Source organism: Labeo rohita, chromosome 24 (genome assembly GCF_022985175.1).
Source record: "Labeo rohita strain BAU-BD-2019 chromosome 24, IGBB_LRoh.1.0, whole genome shotgun sequence".
Lineage (NCBI taxonomy): Eukaryota > Metazoa > Chordata > Actinopteri > Cypriniformes > Cyprinidae > Labeo > Labeo rohita.
Genome location: NC_066892.1, coordinates 8,716,200 through 8,731,952, shown reverse-complemented (window position 1 = coordinate 8,731,952; position 15,753 = coordinate 8,716,200). Strand labels below are relative to the sequence as shown.

General features: G+C 34.6%; 1 protein-coding gene across 6 annotated transcripts in view; it reads right to left on the bottom strand.

Annotated features, from left to right (window-relative positions):
- col11a1a (collagen, type XI, alpha 1a) overlaps nucleotides 1–15,753 on the bottom strand; it is an 84,391-nt gene that overhangs the window by 55,320 nt on the left and 13,318 nt on the right. Inside the window, exons 5-14 of one of the 6 annotated variants that reach the window (XM_051097899.1) lie at nucleotides 12,822–12,947; nucleotides 9,870–9,956; nucleotides 7,973–8,077; nucleotides 5,494–5,802; nucleotides 4,043–4,105; nucleotides 3,915–3,956; nucleotides 3,730–3,792; nucleotides 2,448–2,522; nucleotides 787–870; nucleotides 323–379 (exon numbers count right to left, since the gene is read on the bottom strand). In XM_051097899.1, coding sequence (XP_050953856.1) covers nucleotides 323–379; nucleotides 787–870; nucleotides 2,448–2,522; nucleotides 3,730–3,792; nucleotides 3,915–3,956; nucleotides 4,043–4,105; nucleotides 5,494–5,802; nucleotides 7,973–8,077; nucleotides 9,870–9,956; nucleotides 12,822–12,947 — 1,011 coding nt within the window. Of the gene's footprint in view, nucleotides 1–322; nucleotides 380–786; nucleotides 871–2,447; nucleotides 2,523–3,729; nucleotides 3,793–3,914; nucleotides 3,957–4,042; nucleotides 4,106–5,493; nucleotides 5,803–7,972; nucleotides 8,078–8,297; nucleotides 8,463–9,869; nucleotides 9,957–12,821; nucleotides 12,948–15,753 lie in introns of all 6 variants that reach the window. The other 5 variants (XM_051097902.1, XM_051097900.1, XM_051097903.1 and 2 more) reach the window with 5 other exon arrangements.

Sequence of the window (15,753 nt, the reverse complement as noted above, 5' to 3'; positions counted from 1 at the left end):
ATTTTTCAGTTAATGTTTATTTTAATTCAGGCAACTTAAATGTTTCTTATGGATTCAATTTTAGTTTTTGAATTTTCTATAATAACCCTGACTTGGCCTCTCATTGAAAAGTAGTCAAAGAAAAGATACTGTGATATTTTGGAGCCCAATAAGTGTCGGTGGGATGATTTAGGCTGTTAAAAACATTTTATATAGAAATGTTGTTTTGCATATTAATAGTGATGAACTTAGAATTGCTGTACATTTTCAGTCAGTAAAACAGAAATTGGCAAGCTGATTGGGTGGGACATTTGCAGAGGTCACTGGGGTCACTGAAACTCACCACTGGGCCAGATCTTCCAGTGAGACCCATTGGACCTGGTGGACCTCTCATGGCGAGCTGCGAAAACAAACCAAAACCACATCAAAATCACCAAGATACCATCAAACATATACAATAATTAACGAACACTGACTCTCTTTTCAGCCAGAGGAGGTGTGGCAATGTCTGCATTTGTCAAGGACAGATCTGAGCACTCATCTGCAGCACCTGTCGGATCGCCCTCCTGCAGGTCGTGAACCTTGCTAGTATTTTTAACTAGTCTCTCCGCATGAGTCAAAGCAGCCTGTGCTGCTCCGTTTCAATCTTGTTTTAGCGCAAACAAGGCTGAAGCAAATCCCCTCCCCACCCTGTGACCTACCGCCCCACCTCTTCCCTACAAACAGTCCGGAGTCCCCCACCTCCCCCTTTAGCAAACAGCTGGGTGAAGCTTGAGGGCCATTTGGCCCTTTACTTCTCATACTCACCCTGGCCTGAGATAGAATGGCCTGAGCCTGGGCTTCCTGAGCTGACACCACTGGACCCTTTTCCCCATCCCCGCCAAAACGGAACTGTCAAACATAAACAGAGTATTCATTATTATCATTTATATTTAGAAAAACACTTTATGAAAATGTATACTACACTATAAATATAAAGTTATTCAAACACAAAAAGCAATTAGGATTTAGATTTTCAATACTTTTAAAAATACTAAAAAATATGCTTTAACCTTGTACACTGAACTATACTACAAATATTAAGTAAATCAAAAGTGAAAAGAAATATTATGAATACTTAATTAGGATTTGGATAGTATTTCCAAATAAAACTAAACAGCAATACACTCAAACTAACTGAAGTGTGCAGTCATATAACATTTTATACTGTACTATACTGCAAATACTGTGAAAATCAAATGTAAAAAGCAATATTATGGATATTTAATTATTATGTAGACTGTTTTCAAAACTACTACACTGAAATATGCAATCATTATTTTCATTTTACAGCTTCATTACATAAAAAACTAAATATTGCAGTATGCTGTACTGTAAATACTAAGTTAATCATTATATAAAGCACATAATTTTACAATATGCTCTACAAATGTGAATTATAACATTATTATAACATTCTATACTACATTATATAATAGAGTACAAACTAAGTTACTTAAATACTCAAATATTTCATAAGGATTTAGATGGCTTTCAATCCTTCTGAAAACTATTAAATGACTTATTTATATATTAATACTTATATATTAATAATAGTATATATTAAGTATATATTATAATATATTAATAATATATTAATATATATACTTATATATATATATATATTAATAATTAATAAAAATGACTAGTTATTTTCATTTATTTATCATTATTATGTATAAAAGATGCTTAATTCTATAGTGTACTATACTATAAAAATTAGGGGAATTAAACACGAAAAACAACATCATGAATATTTAATTAGGATGTGAATGGTTTTCAGGAAAAAACTTCCAAACAAAATATTGTAAAGACGTGAAGCATGCAGCCATTATTTTTATTTATGTATACTTATTAGGTATAACACTATAATACCTAATAAGCATATAGTTCTATAGTATACACTATTTTATGTATTAGCATGCATAACACTTAATATTATAACATACTGTACTATACTGTAAAACTAAGTGAATGTTTATACTTTTTTTGCAAACTACTAAAACATAATATGCTCTAAAAAAGTGAAGTATGCAGTCATTATATTAATTTATGCATAAGTACGTATAACACTTAACATAATATAATATAATATACTGTAAGTATAGTATAGTCAAATATGAAATGCAGCATTATGAATGTTTAATTAGGATTTAGATATTTTTCCAAACTTCTAAAAACTACTTCACAACAATAAAGTCTAAACAACTGAAGAATGCAGTCATTATTTTTTGTTTTATATATCATCCATTACCATGATTTTTAACTTATATACATTTTCAGTTCTTTTCAAGCTACTGCACAATCATACTGTATATTTTAAACAGGTTTGTTATAACCGTTTCCATGCAACAATACATGCATCAACCTGTTGTACAGCATAGACTGGAGAGATCTACAAAGATATTTGGTAGATTTAGGGGTCTTACTGGCAGCATCAGCATAGTACCAGGGGGGCCTGGCAAGCCATCCGCTCCGGGAAGACCAGCGCGGCCTGGAGGACCCTGAGGAACCAGGAAGAGCGGGAGAGAGAGAGAGAGACGGGATAAATCAGTAATTTGACACTTCTTGACTTGACAACACACAGGTAAGAGAATGCCAAGACAGGAGTGAGAGAGGGAGGGGGATTGAAGAAATTGAAGGTAAGTGAAGTTCATTTTAAATATATTTTCTAGTTCATGATCATGTGGGATAACTATTAATCCACCAAGTCCAATCACAACAAATTATCGAGCTGTTTCACTTCTGATACAAGTTTAACTTGGGCAGATGTTAAATAACACTAATAAACAATATTAAATGTCACACTGTGGTGTACAGGTCTCATTAACAGGAAATACTCATGATCCCACTTTTAATTGATATGCGTTTTATTGCCTTTTGTGGTTTTGCTGTCTTGTATTTATTTTCACTTGTAAAATGAACTGTATTGATCTACAACTAAATGATATTCTGATGCAAATGAGTTATTTAGTTTCATCATTAGCATTCTTGTGTGTGTGTTGTTTCTGTTAGAGAGTGTGTTTTTGCGTAGACGTGTAATACCCACAATACAAACCTAACATCAGACCGCCAGACAGACTTTGGAGTTGGTCTGGGAATTTCTAATGATAATTATCCTCAAACCGTTTAAGGCAGAAGATGTTTTTTTATGAGCAGTGGGTGTATTTTGCATACAGAAATAGATTGAGGGTACGTGCTGCATTTAATGAGACATTTTGCCTGTTGTACGATGACTGCTCATTCTAAAGTAACTAGAATTACTGCGACTCATCATAATTTGGAAACATTGACTTGCTTTAATCCGTGTTGTTTCTAAATAAAGCCATTCAGGATTTCACATCTAAAAACTAAATGTGTCACAGTGGGTGTAAAAGTGCCCTCAGGGTCAGGAATCTGCCATGACCCTGTTCAGAATAAATTAGCATTATGTTTTGTTTACTGACACATTTTCATGTGGTCTTGCAGTTTACTACAGCCAGACTGTTTTTCAAAGCCTTTCTAGACAATCTGTGTCTCACGATTTCATTCGGCACGCCTCTTTTCCCGTTTAATCACTGTTGAGTTTTGGTTAATGACAATTGAAATTTCTGTAAAACTAAAAATTACAAAAGAAAGCATACAGACCTAAACCCTGCTGATGTTTTGCAAATACCTGTGGTAGTCATAAGTAAACACAGCCTGGAGTCAGAAACTGGAACAAAATCTTACCCTGTCACCAGGATCTCCGGCTGAACCAGGAGGGCCTTGTAAACCTGGGGGGCCTGGAAGACCCTAAAGACAAAAAGAAAATAGACTAAACAGACAGAATGGAGTACAATGATGACCCAAAGATTTTAGACTTCAAAAAACACATTGGCTGAAAATTGCATTGCGGACAAAATGCAGCAACTTACAGCAGGTCCAGGTGGTCCAGAAGGTCCTTCAATCAGCATTCCCTATGAATGAATCACAACAAAACCAGAATAAAACAAATTGACCAGAACAGATCACAACATCAAATTGATAAATTAATCAAACTCACCGGCTCAATCACTGCAGGTTCTCCTTTTTCTCCCTTCTGACCCAGACCAGCAACAGCACCCACCTGCAAACATACAGCAGAGGTTAGACGGAACAAATGATAGATAGACCAAAATTAGTATATATATGGTAGATAGAACAACAGACAGATAAACAAATAGATAGATAGATAGATAGGGTTAATATTGGTGCGGAGTGCTAAGTGTATTCAATGTAAAAATACATGTAAATATGAAAAGTGCTAAAAAGGTACCTTACTAACTACTAACAGGCAGCAAATTGGGAGTTATTGAGGCAAATGTCACAGTTAATAGTAAGAATTGTCCCCAAATTAAAGGGATAGTTCACCCCAAAATGAAAATTCTGTCATTAATTACTCACCCTCATGTCGTTCCAAACCTGTAAGGCGTTTGTTTGCCTTCATAACACAAATTAAGTTATTTTTAGTGAAATCCAAGAGCTTTCTGAGCATGTATACACAGCAATACAACTGACACGCTCAAGGCCCAGAAAAGTTGTGAGGATGTTGTTAAAATAGCTGATGTGACATCAGAGGTTCAACTGTAATGTTATGGAGCTACAAGAATACTTCTTGTGTGCAAAGAAAACTAACTTTATTCAACATTTCTTTTCTTCTGCATATTCTTTCATGAACGTCTGGCAGAGACTGATGCAGAAGAGAAGAAATTGTTGAATAAAGTTTTGTTAATTTTTGTTCTTAGCTTCATCAGAACCACTGATGTCACATAGACTATTTTATCAATGTCCTTGCTGCCTTTTCTGGCCTTGAATGTTTCTGTTCTGCAAGGTTAGAAATCTCTTGGATTTCACCAAAAATATCTTAATTTGTGTTCTGAAGATGAACGAAGGTCTCACATGTTTGGAACCACATGAGGGTGAGTAATTAATGACAGAATTTTTATTTTTGGGTGAAATTTTCCCTTAAAGCATGACCCTTTAATTCATAACTTCAATCTTTCTGAATGGGTAACCAGCAATGTAATTGGGCAGGATATGATGCCGTCAAACCTTCACTAATGTGGCCTGTAAGATACAGGCATCAGAGTGTTTCACTGAGGGGAAGTATGAGCTCCTTTAGGGGGAGGAGGTGGAGAAAGGTGTGTCTGAACAGACAGCTGGGTCTGTGGTATGGGGTAATTGCCATATCCCGGGGCATTATGGGAGATAAGGTGCTGACAGTCAGAGAGTTCAAATCACAGTTGGTATGAGAGTGTGCATGTAAGTGATCTGTGAACCTATATGATCAATGTACACAGAGACGGGGAGAGAAAACCAATATGGACAAGAGAAAAAAGTGCAGTGCAGATTAGTATTAACCAAAAATGGTTGGACCCCATGCAAAAAAGTGGACTACAAAGCCAACAGTGCATGCTAGATTCCCACATCCAACATCCAAGTGCAGGACACCCTCATTTGGGGGTCAATACTTACGTCCGACGTCACTTCTGTTTCAGCGATGTCGGTTTCGGCAGCAACCCCTGGCCCAAAATTGTCCTCGTAATTGGACGTAGGGTTTGGAGCCGCATTGCCAAACTCATCGTATGCCCCATACTCATATTGATTTTTGTCAAGCCCAGTCACATCATATTCCTTAAGATCATACTCCTTAAAGTCATACGCGTCCACTCCGACGGGGTCGGCGGTGCCGCTGGGCAGCGCGGCTTCTGGGGCAGCGGTCGGATCCAGACCAGCCTGGGCCGTCTCAGTGACATAGTCACTGAAAACTTCCTCTTCCACAGCCTTATTGTACCCAAGCAATATGGTCAGGCGGAGGGGAAGGGAGTTCGAGCAACGGAGGGAAGATGGATGTTAGTTTAAGCAGTTAAAGCAAATACTACTGTGTCTAATGCAAAGCAGGAGCAAAATGAATTGCATGAGAGATATTCAATTTTTGGCAGAAACAAGGTAACACTTCGTCATCCCATTCAATGGAAATATAACAGATGATTTGGATTGGATATGAGGATTTGGATAATTGGTGAGATGAGAATTTAATCTTAAATTTAATGACCCTGGGCCACAAAACCAGTCATAAAGGTCAATTTTTTTCTAAATAAACAAGCTTTTTTATTGATGTATGGTTTGTTAGGATAAGACAATATTTGGCCGAGATACAACTATCTGAAACTCTGGAATCTGAGGATGCAAAAAAATCTAAATATTGAGAAAATCACCTTGAAAGTTGCCCAAATTCTTAAGTCCAAGTTCTTAGCAATCTTAGCAATACATATTACTACTTAAAAATTAAGTTTTGATATATTTACGACAGGAAAATTACAAAATATCTTCATGGAACATGATATTTACTTAATATCCTAATGATTTTTGGCATAAAAGAAAAATCGATTATTTTGACCCATACAGTGTATTGTTGGCTATTGCTACAAATATACCCATGCTACTTATGACTGGTTTTGTGGTCCAGGGTCACAAATCTGGTTTAGTAAATCACAACAATGTACAAGTATACAGATATAATCAGTAATGCGCATTTTTAAAGACACAATGTATGTTTACAACAGTTAAGAATGATAAAAACCATTCTGATCTCTAAATCAGAAATGTACTAAAGTATATTTCAACACTTTTTTTAAATTTGTTTGAATTTTGAAGAAATTTGTGTGTTATTTGCAAAGGGACAGATGAAGTGTTAACTTTATCATTAAAAAGGCATTATTTTTACATCACACATACAAGTCTATGATAGACTTTGGTATATTCCTCTTTTTTTCCACAATAAACATAACGGTAAAGTTATGTTTAGAGGTGAAAAAAGAAGACAGAAATAGTCTGAAATTACACCGTGTTTTTAAATACATAAACTAATGCATTAAAGATGTGATCGAATGCAGGAACAGATCAAATTGTAAAAGTTTGATTCTGCATTTGATTACAACAGCCGAGATTTAAAGGGTTACTCCGCTCCAAAATGAAAATTTTGTCATTAACCACTTACCCAAATCGGACCATTTTGACGATGTCTTTCATACTTTTCTGGGTCTTGACAGTGGTATTTACCTGGCAGTCAATGGGACAGTTACAAGCCTTCCGGTTTTCATCCAAAATATCTTAAATTGCGTTTCGAAGACGAACGAAGCTTTTACGGGTTTGGAACGACATGGGGGTAAGTGATTAATGACAACCCTTTAAGGTATGTTTTAGTACATAACCACAAAAAATAGTCAAGGTGCACCAGGACATGTAGACATTTCTTACCACATTTAATTTGAGAAAAACACACCTATGCTTATTATACACCTGTATATCCAAGATAAACATGGAACCGCCCTGTAAACACATCTATATGGCTGTGAAAGAGTTCTGTTGAATATAATTCTGCTAACTAGTGCCAGAACTATTCAACTATTGACCTACTGAGGGAACTGTTTGGAATGGGATGCGTTATCAATGATAGTTAGGGCTAGACAATAGCAAACCATTAAAGCAACCAATTCCAAAACTCTAGCTAAAAAGACAAACACATGTAGTGTTCATACAATTCACTGGTTTAAATTTAAATAGGATGGTTGAACATTTATAAATTGCTGATTTTTCTTAAATGCTGCCTTAAATATCATTGATATCCACAACTGAAAGCTGAAAACCAACTGCTAGACAATCCACTGAAAAATATCTACTTGATATTCAAGACATGTCCAAAGCTTCATACCAGAAAACATCAGAGGAAGTGGATTGGCTAAATTTAGATCTTGGCAGTTTTATGGTGAATATCAGCTTTGTGTTGTTGGATGAAACAGTTCCCAGAGTCAAAAAAACACAGAACAATCGCCATGAATTGTTTTGTTTTTGTCATTCCATATCAAATACTTCCTCGTCATACGTGCTCCTGGATTTTCCCCCCTTTCTGTCCCACATTCTGTACCATCATAGTATATAATCAAATGATTACCTGGTTTGGTCCAGTGGTTGCGACAGGAGACTGAGTTTTGGAAGCATCTACTGTTCCGTAGTCAAGTTCACTGTCTGTATAGTACTCCCCATCTACATTGTTAGGCTATAGCAGTTCCAAAGTGAGAAGAAAAGAGGAAGAAGATAAGAAAGGAGGAATTAACACAGTTCAGGCAGTTCCAAAAGCGTTACAGGCTGGATCCACGAGGACGGCACCTAGAGAAAGAAAGGGGGGCGGACGGCACGCTCAGACTATCATCAGAGATTTCCCTCAACGGAAGAGAGATCTTGATGGGTTCTGACATGAGCTACACTTGTACTATTACCCCTAGAATGGCTTTTCTTTGTGGCGGTGGCAGGTGTCCGTATCTCTTCTTCTTAGGGGCTAACTTTTTAGCCTGTTTTGGCTCCTGGTACTTATAGGGTTTGGAAAAAGATTTAGGGGACTTTTTCGTCCTCTTCGTTTTCGTGGAGACACTACGTCTCACTCTCTGGAAAAAGGTTATGGTGAAGGGAAAAAGACACAACACATTAAAATATCTGGGTTAGAAGATAAGTTCCCATTTATCAAACATGGCTTGCTTAGATAAATTCAGGATAACTTGATACACTATCCTTCAAAATTTTGGGGTCAGTTTTAATTTATTTTTTTTTTAAAGAAAACAATACTTTTATTTAGTATTAAATTGCATTCAACATTAAATTGATCAAAAGTAACTTTTACATTGTATTAAAAATATATATATATATTTAAAAAAAGCTGTTCTTTTGCACTTTATATTCATCAAAGAATCCTGGAAAAAATATGGTTTTCACAAAAATATTAATAGCACAACCATTTGCCCACACTAAATACTGAAGTAATTTGCATCACAGGAATAAATTATATTATAACATATATAAAAATAAGAAACAGTTATTTTAAATGATAATACAATTTCTAGTGCTGGGAAATGATTAATTGTGATTAATTGTATCCAAAATAAAAGTATTTATGTACATAATGTATGTGTGTATTGTGTATATTTATTATGTATATATAAAGACACACACATACAGTATATATTTTGAAAATATTTACATGTATTTACATATTTATATTTAAATAATTTATATTTTAAATATATTTAATATATAAACGTAACATGTTTTTCTTAAATACATGCATGTGTGTGTATTTATATTGACATAATAAATATACAAAGTACACGCATACATTATGTACATAAATAATCGCGATTAATCATTGCCCAGCACTAAAAATTTCCCAATATTACAGTTTTTACTCTATTTTCGATCAAATAAATTCAGAGTAAGAAACTTACCAACCCCAAAATTTTAAAAGGTAGTGTAATTCTGTCATTTATACTGGAAAAGTAGACAGTGAGCAGATTTGAGTAGTCAAATATGTTGTTCTGATACCATACCAGGCTTGCTTCAAATAACGGTTATCCTAAAACTTAAAGCAACCCATGTTCGAAAAAACAGCCACCATTTGACTCTTAAGTTCACAGAATCTCTTTTTATTATTAGTTAACCCAGTGTAGACACTGAGAATACCAAGTTTACAAACATGGACAGACATACACAACATGAGCAAAAGTATGTGGACCACTACAGTAATTTATGGGTCTGGCTATTTAAGCTAACTAACAGGTGCTTAAAATCTAGCATACAGCCGTATAATCTTCTTAAACAAACATTTTCAGTAGTATAGGGCGTACCGAGTGTTAGCATCACAGGATGCCTGTAGGAAAACGGTGTGGAAGAACTTAACCGGCCCAGACAAAGCCCACACCACATATTTTTGCCCATGTAATTTATACAGGTCAAGGAAAGGGGGCAGGGGCTGCCCCATGATTGACATAACAAACACATCACACGTTTCCTGCATTTACCTGGGGCTCAGAATATTCATCTGTCGCTGCTGGGGTCGCGGCGTCATAATAATCATATAAATCACCGTACTCAACAGCAGTTGTGTACTGCACACAGGGAGAGGATGAGAAAGAGGTTAGCAAAGCATACAAACTTGAATGTAATGTACCCTTGGGTGTATTACATACTTTGATGGTTTGAGTTACTATAGCTTGTTATATACAGTATGAATGAAAGTAAGCCATGTTAGAGCAAAACATCATGGTCAGAACTTAAAATGAAGCAAAACTATTGTTTGTGTTACTCTCTACTGTGTGAGTTCAGTATGTCTGAACATACTGCATTAATTATGTTAATGTATAACATGTGATGTACTTATTCTGATATACAGGTGGGTGTTTAAAACCCTATAAAAACTCCCTGCATGTCTTAAGCAGAGATAACAGCCATATGTTGGCTGCTTTCTTAACTTTCTTAACTTTCTTAACTTTCTTAACCCCTTTTTTTCTTCTTTCTCATCTTTATTTGTGTATAAAACCCCATCTGCCTTCTAAAGCAAAGGGTGATTAAAGGCTTAGATCTATAGAAAGAGTCAAATCTATTTGATTTTCTGAGTTCTAACACATTTCAAAGTCCTTTTAGTTATAAAACATAATGTGTCAAGTAGATTTTATACAAGTGCTGCCAGATTGATTAATTATATATAAATATACTCCAACCTTTTATTTGGATGCGATTAATCACAATTAATTGCGATTAATCACATCCAAAAAAACAGTTTGAGTATATGCATATATGCATAATATATGCGTGTGTACTGTATATATTTATACGTATATATATAAGTACAAACACATACATGTATTATACATGTACACACATATATATTATGTAAACACAAACTTTTATTTTGGATGTGATTAATTGCGATGAATCGATTTGACAGCATTATTTTATACGCAAAAAATTTACATTTAAAATTTATAATTCCCATCACACACTGTATATATGTCAAATGTTAAATTTAGAATATTAAGTTAATATTATTATTAAAATTAGGTTTTAAGGTGAAACCATTTGAGGTGAGTTAATATACGCATTCATCAATTATGACACATTTTTTTGAATGGATAAATGTTTTTTCCTAAAGTTAATGTAGCAGCTTCTCTATTTTTATTCCTTTGCTACAAATAACGTCTGTTAGAGCAGCAGGAAAGCCGATAAAGCCTCTGAGTCTGGCTCTCCAGGGCTTCATCCATCAAACACAAGTATATGTTAATCCTCATACAGCATAAGAGCTCATAAAAAAGCCACTGCGCTGATGATCTGGCCCTCTTCCATGGTTGGTGATCACTCAGCGCTGAGTGGGACACCGTTCAGCCAGGCCGAGGGTGATTTATGAGCAGAGCATCTCGCACACGCTCGCCGAGTAAAGATGCGAGAAAGAGGGTTATTGATTTCTCACATACAGGAAACGACCCTCTCCCTGTTTCGGCAGGATGTAATGGGTTAAAATGACTTGCATGTGGTGTCGGTGTTTACAGGAGTCATCACAGAGGTCAGAAGTGTCAAGGTGTGGCTGACCTTTGACCTGGTGATATGTTTTTATGGACACTACCATTCAAAAATTTCAGTGAGTAACATTTTTTTTAAAGAAATTAATACTTTTATTCACCAAGGATGCATTAAATAGATCAAACTTTACAGTAAACATTTATTTTAAAGAAATACGGTTCTTTTGTACTTTCTAATCATCAAAGAATCCTAAAAAAACAGGGTTTCCACAAAAATATTAAGCAGCACAACTGTTTTCACCATTGATAATAATGAGAAATGTTGAAAACAGAGAATGAGAAATGATTTCTGCACCGTAAAAAGTTTTCACCAGTTTCAACATAAAACATCACTTCAGTAGTCACCTTAAAATTTTAAGTTAAATCAACTTAAAACTACAAGTCATTTTAACTCATTACAATAAAATGAGTTCAAATGACTTGTACTTTTAAGTTGATTTAACTTAAAATTTAAAGGAAGCTGCTAAACTTAAGTTTTTAAGTTGAAACAGGTGAAATGTTTTTACAGTGTGAAGGATCATGTGACACGTGGAGTAATGAGGCTGAAAATTCAGCTTTGGATCACAGGAATAAATTATATTTTAAAATATACTAAAATAAGACTTAAAAAAAAGGTAAAAAAATGTTTTCAACCCCAAATGTTTGAATGATAGTGTAAATCATTTGATTATATTACGTGATACTTTTATCTACACCAGTTTCAACTTAAAAATTTAAGTTCAGCAGCTTCCTTAAAATTTTAAGTTAAATCAACTTAAAAGTACAAGTAATGTCAACTCATAAGTTAAATCAACTTAAAAGAACAAGTAATTTTAACTCATTTTATTGTAGTGAGTTGAAATGACTTGTAGTTTTAAGTTGATTTAACTTAAAATTTTAAGGTAGCTGCTGAACTTTTTACTGTATATTATTTTTGTAGCATGAGAGAAAAGTTCCTTCCATAATTGCCATTTCTGACTGTGATGTGTTACTTTTTTCATTTGTTAAATAAAATAATAATTATAAAAATATATTATAAAATTTTTAGTTTTTCATACTTTCGGAATAAATAAATAAATAAATATATATATATATATATATTTATATATATTTATATAAAAATAACAGTGCACCAAAGTATGATTTTAATTTAAAATGCAGTTTTGATTTGTAACATTTTAGGCCACTACATAATTCCTGTATTTGAGTGTTTTTTTGTTTTGTTTTTTTTTTGCAGTATTGATGACTTTTATATTATTCTAACCTGTTAAAAACAACAGTTAAGTATGAGTCTGTCTATCCAGTTGTTTGACTGGTAGTGTCAGAAGTATCATCAACATGCCAGACTTCCAGAAACGTCTTCTGGACACTCAAGGAAAGACCATTTCCTCTGCCGGTCAGTGCAAAAGGTCTACTAACCTCCTCCCCGGGCTCCTGTGCTTGCAGTGTGTCCTTGTGAGGGACGTCACAGTCTGGGCTGTAGTGTTCACAGTAGTCGTAAGCTGCTTTAGGGTCAGCCACAATCAACAGTTGTTGGATATCACCCTGAGGGAATGAATGACAGGAAGATACATGAGATACATATGCCAAAAACACCTCTGTCAATAGTACAGAGACACATATTTCTGCATGAAAAAAAATAGTCATCTTATCTAGGTTGGTCAAAACATAAAATACCACTCTTCCACTGAGGGAAACATATGCGATGCTGGAATGGCAAGGCAACAAAACAGCTACACAGGTCAGATGGTTCAGGAAATTGCTGTTTTATAAGCAGGTAAATAAAACGTGTTTCATCATGAAACACCTGGTAACAGAAACCCACACAGGAAGTTTCCTCTCATATAAAATGCTGCCTGCTTAACAATGCTCAGGCAAAAATACATAAAATCTTCTGGTCCACAACGTTAAACACATATTTATAAAAAACACATGCATGGACTTTCTTCCAAATTAGTCAAATCTGTTTCTCACCATTGTTGGATACAACAGCTTACATTCATTCTAAATTATGATCAATAACTAAATGATTGAAGACATCATTTACTGTATGAGGTTTTGATTTAAGTGGTTACATTTGTGCATTTTTAGGCCACATGTCTTTTATGGGCCGTAACTAGCAGATTCAGATCTTTCTGTTTAGATTTAGACTGGTTCAGAGTGACCTGGGTCTGTAAGTCTGTCACAAGGAACATGCATAATTTTTACAGTACAGTCCACAAGTAGATCTGGGGGATGTGTTGGAACCTGAGGTCTTTCCTTGGCACTGTCACAAAGAAAGAGAGACTGCGATTTAACAGCAAGGCAACCCCAAAAAAAACAGCAGGCTTGGACTTGTTAGGGGCATGTGTGTGTGTCTGTGTGTGTGTGTATTTTTACACTGCTCTCTGTAAACTCAACTGTATAAACAGCAAAATGCTCAGGTGTGCCCACAGTAAAACAGAAGATGCCTGACCTCCTTAATACAAAATACTACCTTTATACTGTTATTATTTGATTTATGAAAACAAAATAAGACATTTAAAAGAATATAACACACTCTCACATCAATTCAGATGACTTTCTTTCTTCTGTGGTACACAAAATGTAATTTTTTGATAAATATCCTGGCCATTATTTTCAATACAGCAAACGTAAATGAGAATATCTTCACATTTTCAAGCAGAAGTGGTCCAAATTAACAATCATTAAGTCACCTGATAGCTTTGTGTGAGGTAAAGGATGAAATTTAAGACGCTGTTGTCTAAGACCCTTATTCTGAATTGAAAAATTCATGAAAGAAATACACTGTGGATGAATAGTCGATTTAAATCGGTAAATCTTTAATTCAGTTCACAAATGTGGTTCAGTTCAACTCACTGAATCAATGATTCAGTCACATCAGTTGGAAAACTAAGCTTAAATTGCAATCTGTTCCTTACACAAAGCTATCAAATGATATCAAAAGACTTGAAATATAGCACTTTGCAATTTTGTAGCTTGACAGCCTCCATTTTCTTTCACTGTTATTAAAAACAAATCACTTTTTGTTTACCAAAGAAAAAGCGTTACAGGTTTTTAACGACATGAGTGATTAAATTATCATTTTTGGGTGAAATATCACTTAACATCTCATCTAAATCATGCACAATAATCAGAATTCATCAAAAAACAATCAATATCATTTCAGTTGCTGCAGGCTTGTTATTCCAAGCCATGTTTCCATTGATCATTTGTTGCCCTGCCACATACAGTACATTTACCAGACCATGAAAGCTAGGATTGGCCCCAAAAACCAGGCTTGGCATTACAGCCTGGTGCCAAGATAGAGGGAAAAACAGGGAGATCAAGCCAATGGCTGAATAAAAGTGACAAGTATTACCTCATTTGTCACCCATGCACTTTTAACAACTCCCTAAACCCTGAAAAGCTTATTCTGGGTAAGATATTCATGAAATAATGGCCTAATACTCACACTGAATCCATTGAAACAGACTTAAGCGAACAATTTAGAAAAATCAAGCCCACCCAGTGATTTATGGTAATACAATGACTGTGCATTTAAACTCACAGTTTTGACTTTTTTCCCTTAAGAATTCTGAATTTACATCTCACAATTTTGATTTTTTCCCTCAGAATTCTGAATTTACATCTGACAATTTTGACTTTTTCAGCTCAGAATTCTGAATTTATATCTCACAACAGACTTTTTTCTCCTCAGAATTCAAAATTTACATCTCAGAATTTTGAATTTTTCCCTCAGAATTCTGATTTACATCTCACTACTGACTTTTTTTTCGCTCAGAATTGTAAATTTACATCTCACAACTTTTTTTCTGCTCAGAATTTTGAATTTACATCTCACAACTTTTTTTTTGCTCAGAATTTTGAATTTACATCTCACAATTTTGACTCTTTTTCCCCCAGAATTCTGAATTTACATCTCACAATTTTGACTCTTTTTCCCCCAGAATTCTGAATTTACAGCTCACGGCTGACTTTTCCCCCTCAGAATTCTGTATTTACATCTTGCAACTGACTTTTTCCCTCAGAATTCTGAATTTACATCTTGCAACTAACTTTTTTCTCCTCGGAATTCTGAAATTACATTTCACCATTTTGACTTTTTCCCTCAGAGTTTTGAATTTACATCTCACAACTTTTTTTTTGCTCAGAATTCTGATTTTACATCTCACAACTTTTTTTTTCCCTCAGAATTTTTAATTTACATCTCACAATTCTGAATTTACATCTTGCAACTAACTTTTTCCCTCAGAATTATGAATTTACATCTCACAATTTTGACTATTTTCGTTCAGAATTATGAATTTACATCTCACAACTGACTTTTTTCCCTCCAAAATTCTAAATT